Consider the following 7932-nt stretch of genomic DNA (forward strand, 5'->3'; position numbering starts at 1 on the left):
GGATCATACACCATGACCAAGTGGGATTCATCCCAGGGATGCAAGGATGGTACAACATTCGAAAGTCCATCAACATCATCCACCACATCAACAAAAAGAAAGACAAAAACCACATGATCATCTCCATAGATGCTGAAAAAGCATTTGACAAAGTTCAACATCCATTCATGATAAAAACTGTCAGCAAAATGGGAATAGAGGGCAAGTACCTCAACATAATAAAGGCCATCTATGATAAACCCACAGCCAACATTATATTGAACAACGAGAAGCTGAAAGCATTTCCTCTGAGATCGGGAACTAGACAGGGATGCCCACTCTCTCCACTGTTATTTAACATAGTACTGGAGGTCCTAGCCACGGCAATCAGACAAAACAAAGAAATACAAGGAATCCAGATTGGTAAAGAAGAAGTTAAACTGTCACTATTTGCAGATGACATGATACTGTACATAAAAAACCCTAAAGACTCCACCCCAAAACTACTAGAACTGATATCGGAATACAGCAAAGTTGCAGGATACAAAATCAACACACAGAAATCTGTGGCTTTCCTATACACTAACAATGAACCAACAGAAAGAGAAATCAGGAAAACAACTCCATTCACAATTGCATCAAAAAAAAAACAAACCTAGGAATAAACCTAACCAAAGAAGTGAAAGACTTATACTCTGAAAACTGCAAGTCACTCTTAAGAGAAATTAAAGGGGACACTAACAGATGGAAACTCATCCCATGCTCGTGGCTAGGAAGAATTAATATCGTCAAAATGGCCATCCTGCCCAAAGCAATATACAGATTTGATGCAATCCCTATGAAACTACCAGCAACATTCTTCAATGAACTGGAACAAATAATTCAAAAATTCATATGGAAACACCAAAGACCCCCAATAGCAAAAGCAGTCCTGAGAAAGAAGAATAAAGTAGGGGGGATCTCACTCCCCAACTTCAAGCTCTACTATAAAGCCATAGTAATCAAGACAATTTGATACTGGCACAAGAACAGAGCCACAGACCAATGGAACAGACTAGACAATCCAGACATTAACCCAGACATATATGGTCAATTAATATTTGACAAAGGAGCCATGGACATACAATGGTGAAATGACAGTCTCTTCAACAGATGGTGCTGGCAAAACTGGACAGCTACATGTAGGAGAATGAAACTGGACCATTGTCTAACCCCATATACAAAAGTAAACTCAAAATGGATCAAAGACCTGAATGTAAGTCATGAAACCATTGAACTCTTGGAAGAAAACATAGGCAAAAACCTCTTAGACATAAACATGAGTGACCTCTTCTTGAACATATCTCCCCGGGCAAGGAAAATAACAGCAAAAATGAACAGGTGGTACTATATTAAGCTGAAAAGCTTCTGTACAGCAAAAGACACCATCAATAGAACAAAAAGGAACCCTACAGTATGGGAGAATATATTTGAAAATGTCAGATCCGATAAAGGCTTGACGTCCAGAATATATAAAGAGCTCACGCGCCTCAACAAACGAAAAACAAATAACCCAATTAAAAAATGGGCAGAGGAACTGAACAGACAGTTCTCCAAAAAAGAAATACAGATGGCCAACAGAACATGAAAAGATGCTCCCCATCGCTAATTATCAGAGAAATGCAAATTAAAACTACAATGAGGTATCATCTCACACCAGTAAGGATGGCTGCCATCCATTTGTGGCATTTATTTGGTTTGGTTGTGGCCATTTATTAGGTGATCATGACGCTGCATCAAAGTATTAGTGGTTTGGCTTGAAAACTGAACAGGCATTCTATTTGTCTAGGAAAACGAATACACAGTTCAAAGCATATTGCTTAAAAAGAAACTTTTGGATCAGGATTAAAGTAGTAAGCTAAAGTAGAATAGGGATATGTTTGATTAACGACGCAAAAACGGGGGGAAAAGAGGAAGGCGCGGGGAGGCACTTGAAACGCATGGCAGTAACGCCTTTTACAGCAGTTACACATGCCCCAGCCTGAATTCCAAAACCTGTCTGAAGACTGTTATCTTTCATACTTTTCCCTTGACTGTGCTCCAGAACAGTGATGTTTAGAAGCTATAAGCAAGAACTTCATTTTCTCCTTAAGTTGATGAGGCCGGTTAAAGAAAAGAAAAAAAACACCCTACATTTCGGAGAGCCCCTGTACCACTAAGCGTCAGGAGTCTGAGCCGACACGCCAGCCCGGGGCCAAACCGCCTCGTGGTGCTGGAAGCGCCTTTAGCAGAAGCCTGAGCGCGCCCTCCGGGCTGGGGCGGCGGGAGGAAGGGCGGGGTTCCTTCCCCTCCCTCCTCTGCCCGGAAGCACCTTCTGGTCGGCCGACAGCGCCGTTCACCTGGCGGCCTCCCCTTTAAGGCGCGCGCACCTGGCGACTCACCTGCGCGCGGGCGCTTCGGCAGGAAGAAGGAAGCCACGCCCCCGTCGCCCCCGTGCTCTCCTTCCCCTTCTCCCGGGTCCGCCGGCCCCCACCATGTCCGCCTCGGCTGTCTTCATCCTCGACGTCAAGGGCAAGGTGAGGCTGGGCACAGGGGATGGGGACTGACAGGTGGGGCTGCGATACCCCGGACCCAGGGGCAGCGTCTGTTCGCGGGGAGGCCCCAGAAACCCTGTGTGCGTGGGAACACCCTCCCCCCAGCCCTCGGAGTCCCGGGTTGAATCCCACCCCCACTGGTTTACCCGCCGCCAGGGGGGCAAGGGCCCTCGCCTCTCCGAGCCGCAGCCTCCCTGTGCCTAAAAGTGGGAGCCCCACAGGTATCCACCCGGTAAGGATTAATACACCCAATCCGCCTAAACCCCTGAGCGCAGAAGTTCTGCAGCAACGTTAGGCGGTCAGTCAATTCAAATTGTTCATTCTATCGCCGTCATCAACCCCAAGAGGACTATCTGGGGGAGACATCGGGGTAGGGGGCTGGAGGCCCTCGTGCCGCCTGGAGCTGCGTTCTCTCCTGAAGTCCCTTCTCATGTGTCTTATAATTTAATATCGATAAAAACAGCGGGTGGGGAACGTTATATTCCTGAGTTATATTATAAGAGAGCTAAGGTTTCAGAGTACCTCCCATGTGCCCTCCTGCTTCTAAACACCGGAATAAACAACCTTTCGAAGTAGGCACTATTATTACTGACTGTTACTGCCTGCCAGGCAGAGCTGTCTGAGCAAGGAATCTTTCTCATTCTTTCTGAATGTTTGCTTCCCTCCCTTCCCTTCCTCCCGCCCTCCCCTTCTGTCCCCTTCCCTTCCCTAAGTTCCTTCTGTCAACGCTAGCTCAGCAGTTTGGTGTATATGAAGCCATGGCCAGAGCAGGAATTCTGGAGCCAGGGTCCCTTGATTTGATTCCTCACTTACACGCAGGGTTCGCACCTGTTTCCCCATTTGTCAAATGGGAATAACTGTAACACCTGCTTCCCAAGGTTGTGCCGAGAACACAAGCAATTAGCAAACAACCAGTCTTTAGTAGAACTCGGCCTGGGCCTCAGTGAGGGCTCTAAACCCCATAGCTGTTGTTACCATGTGCCCATTTAACAGAGGGGGGAACTGAAACGCAGAGCTGCCACGCGCCTCCGAGAAGCAGGGTGAGAACCAGGCACTCTGATGCCTCCGGATGCCAGGGGTGACCAGGCCTTCTCTGCCAACCCTTAGCCCCTGATCAGCCGCAACTACAAGGGCGATGTAGCCATGAGTGAGATCGAACACTTCCTGCCTCTGCTCGTGCAGCGGGAGGAGGAGGGCGCCCTGGCCCCACTGCTGAGCCATGGCAAGGTCCACTTCCTATGGATCAAACACAGCAACCTCTACTGTATCCTGCCACCCTGGGCACCTGGGGTGGTGGTAGCTCAGGTCCAGAGAGGGTGGGCTGAGGACAGAGGTTGCAAAGCACACCAGGGGCTCAGGCTAGGAGGTGGGGATGGAGGGGGGACAGAGTGGGGGTTCAGGGTCTGTGCTCCATTTGAGCCTTCCAAAGTGGCACCTTTTCCTTAACCTGGCTGCCCACAGTGGTGGCCACCACGCTGAAGAACGCCAATGCCTCCCTGGTGTACTCCTTCCTCTACAAGACCGTGGAGGTAAGTCCTGGCTTCCCATTGGTCGGCTGGTGTGTCTGTCCATCTGTTTTGCCTGCCTCTCTCTCTGGATCCATCTCTCCTAGGAAGCTTTCCCTGACCTCCCTGGGGGTGCCCCGTCAAAGCCCCATCACCGTGTTTTCATTAGCTGCTTATGGGGATCTTCTGTCCCTGTAGGGCAGGGACCAAGGAGACTCCAAGAGGGTGTGCTGCTCAGATGTGAGCCACAAGGAACTGGGTTCCAATCCCAGCTCCCCCATTTCCTGGCTGTGTGACCTTGAGTAAGTCACTTCTCTCTGTGTATCTAAACTGGGGGTACAACAAGGCCCGCCTTAGGGCTGTTGTACAAATTAATCAAATTCATACCTGCAAAATGCTTAAAACAGTGCTCAGTATGCAGTAAGTATTCAGTTAAGGTTTGATGTTATTGTTAGCATTATCACTAATGTTATAAAATCATACGAAAATGTATTGAGAGCTAACTTCATGCCATTTTCAGTGACTGAGAAACTGACCAGCAAATACTTCTCAACCAGAAATATCAGTTTATCTTCTCTGTGCCAGGCAAACGGGGGATGCAGCTATGTACACGCCAGGCATGGTCCCTGGCTGTCCTGAGGAGTTAAATTGCATGAAGGAGACTGATCCTTTCTTTCAAGGAGATTATCCTAGTCCTCAGGGGCTCTGAAGGTGGGGGCCTCAAACCTCCAAGGGGCCTTGGGTCGAATTCAGGGAGTCCCTTATTCAGTGAACTTAGACATGTTTCTATATAATAGATTGCCACCCTGTGTATTTTATTTTGTGCATTTACAAACTTTATTCTGAGGTGGCTCCATAAGCATCTCCAGATACACAGGGACCCATGGGCCACAAAAAATGGTTCTGAGCTCTTCAAATCCCTCTTTCATGAAGTCTTCCCTGACCTTCCACCTCAGGGATTCTACTTTGCTTGTGTTTTCTCCATTATTGCTGCCTCCATGTTGGATTATATTGGTCCCATGACCAGTCCATTTTCCCCACTGATTCTCTGAGGGCGTGGATGCCGTTGGCTTTGTTCACCATTAATGTCCTGCCGCCGATACATAGTTGGTGCTCAATAGCTGCGTGTTGGATGGCTGGATGAGTGCAGACCCAGCCCACAGCCACAGCTACACCAGCCACACCTCCGTGGGTGTCTGTCTCTCCACACTGCCCAGGTGTTCTCCGAGTACTTCAAGGAGCTGGAGGAGGAGAGCATCCGAGACAATTTTGTCATCGAATAATAAAAGCAGGGAGAGTGGGCATCCTTGTCTTGTTGCGGATCTTAGAGGAAATGCTTTCAGCTTCTCTCTGTTAAGTATGATGTTGGCTGTGGGTTTGTCCTAAATAGCCTTTATTATGTTGAGGTACTTGCCATCTATACCCATTTTGTTGAGAGTTTTTATCATGAATGGATGTTGAATTTTGTCAAATGCTTTTTCAGCATCTATGGAGATGATCATGTGGTTTTTGTCTTTCTTTTTGTTGATGTGGTGGATGATGTTGATGGACTTTCGAATGTTGTACCATCCTTGCATCCCTGGGATGAATCCCACTTGATCATGATGGATGATCTCTTTGATGTATTTTTGAATTTGGTGTGCTAATATTTTGTTTAGTATTTTTGCATCTGCGTTTGTCAGCGATATTGGTGTATAATTTTGTGTGTGTGTGGTTTATTTGCCTGTTTTTGGTATTAGGGTGATGCTGGCCTCATAGAATGAGTTTGGAAGTATTCCTTCCTCTTGCAGTTTTTGGAAAAGTTTAAGGAGGACGGGTATTAGATCTTCACTGAATGTTTGATAAAATTCAGTGGTGAAGCCATCTGGTTTAGGAGTTTTGTTCTTAGGTAGTTTTTCGATTACCAGTTGAAATTTGTTGCTAGTAATTCGGTTTTTTTTTCTGTTCTTTCTGGGTTAGCCTTGGAAGGTTGTATTTTTCTAGAAAGTTGTCCATTTCTTCTAGGTTATCCAGTTTGTTAGCACATAATTTTTCATCATATTCTCTAATCATTCTTTGTATTTCTGTGGTGTCTGTAGTGATTTTTTCTTTCTCATTTCTGATTCTGTTCACGTGTGTAGACTCTTTTTCCTTGATAAGTCTGCCTAGGGGTTTATCTATTTTGTTAATTTTCTCAAAGAACCAGCTCCTGCTTTCATTGATTCTTTCTATTGTTTTATTCTTCTCTATTTTATTTATTTATTTTCTGACCTTTATTATGTCATTCCTTCTACTGACTTTGGGCCTAATTAGTTCTTCTTTTTCTAGTTTCATTAATTGTGAGTTCATAGGGGATTGTTCTTTTTACCTTTGGTAGGTCTGTATTGCAGTGTACATCCCTACTAGCACAGCCTTCGCTGCGTCCCACAGATTTTGCAGTGTTGAGTTATTGTAGTCATTTGTCTCCACATATTGCTTGATGTATGTTTTTATTTGGTCATTAATCCATTGATTATTTAGGAGCATGTTGTTAAGCCTCCATGTGTTTGTGGGCTTTTTTGTTTTCTTTACATAATTTATTTCCAGTTTCATACTTTTGTGGTCTGAGAAGCTGGTTGGTACAATTTCAACCCTTCTGAATTTACTGAGGCTCTTTTTGTGGCTTCGTAAATAATCTATTCATGAAAATGTTCCATATGCACTTGAGAAGAATGGGTATCCTGCTGCTTTGGGGTGGAGAGTTCTGTAGATGTCCGTTAGGTCCATCTGTTCTAATGTGTTATTCAGTGCCTCTGCATCCTTCCTTATTTTCTGTCTGATTGATCTGTCCTTTGGAGTGAGTGGTGAATGTATTGCATTCTATTTCCCCCTTTAATTCTGTTAGTATTTGTTTCACATATGTTGCTGCTCTTATGTTGGGTGCATATATATTTATAATGGTTATATGTTCTTGTTGGACTGACCCCTTTATCATTATGTAATGCTCTTCTTTGTCTCTTGCTACTTTCTTTGTTTTGAAGTCTGTTTGTGTGATAGAAGCACTGTGACTCCTGCTTTTTTCTCCCTATTGTTTGTATGAAATATCTTTTTCCATCCCTTCAATTTTAGTCTGTGTATGTCTTTGGGTTTGAAGTGAGTTTCTTACAGGCAGCATATAGTCAGGTCTTGTGTGTTTATCCACTCAGTGACTGTGAAAAAATCTTTATAAAAATGACAAAACACCAAAAAACAAGAAAAGGAAGAATGGGCAGCTCACAAATTGTGAGGACACCCTCCCAAGCCTAAGAATAAAACCCATAGGTCCCTAGGCTATGACCTGTAACCCCCACCCCAGGCAGATGGGACTTATTCTGACCTGTGAGAGAAAGGGCTTCATATACAACAGGTGCTGAGCACTGACTTCCTACATCAGTGAATGAATGGAGCTCTGAATGAGGTCTCCCACAGTCCTGACTCCTGGAGCTGCTGGGAGGAGCTGATGGACAGACTTGAGAGTCCAAAGTATTGTGTATACAGCAGGTACTCAGTTAACCCTGGGCCAGGGCTCTGCCTAGCAGGGTTGCCCAAACCTAGAGATAGGGCCCGAAACCAGTGCTCTGAACTCCTTTCTACTTTACAAAGGCCCAGAGAGGAATCTCCTGTAGGCCATTTTCTAGATGGAAAGACAGAACCTGAGGTGGCTTCACTAAAAAGAGACTGTGATGAAAAAAAATCCCAGAGTGGTGGGCATCAGGCATGGCTAGATCTGAGGACTGGGGTCTGTCTGTCTGTCTGGGCCGCTGTCCTCCCTGCAGGCTTCTCTTCCAGGCAGTCTCAGCCTGCTCCCGGTAGGAACAGGGTGTCCGTTTCCCCATTCCTTTCAGCAAGAGCTTCAGGTGGTGCTCAGTGAGAATCTA

The 7932-nt window shown here is 45.7% G+C and overlaps 1 protein-coding gene across 9 annotated transcripts in view; it reads left to right on the top strand.

Moving 5' to 3' along the window:
• The first annotated feature begins 2376 nt into the window (after positions 1 to 2376).
• The window catches only part of MAST3 (microtubule associated serine/threonine kinase 3), a 65326-nt gene continuing 59770 nt past the window's right edge, over positions 2377 to 7932 (top strand). For all 9 annotated transcript variants that reach the window (XM_057490129.1, XM_057490138.1, XM_057490134.1 and 6 more), the window contains exons 1-3: positions 2377 to 2534; positions 3660 to 3816; positions 4014 to 4081. In XM_057490129.1, coding sequence (XP_057346112.1) covers positions 2493 to 2534; positions 3660 to 3816; positions 4014 to 4081 — 267 coding nt within the window. In that variant the 5' untranslated portion in view covers positions 2377 to 2492. The remainder of the gene's footprint in view (positions 2535 to 3659; positions 3817 to 4013; positions 4082 to 7932) is intronic.

This window comes from Manis pentadactyla, chromosome 12 (assembly GCF_030020395.1).
Source record: "Manis pentadactyla isolate mManPen7 chromosome 12, mManPen7.hap1, whole genome shotgun sequence".
Taxonomy (NCBI): domain Eukaryota; kingdom Metazoa; phylum Chordata; class Mammalia; order Pholidota; family Manidae; genus Manis; species Manis pentadactyla.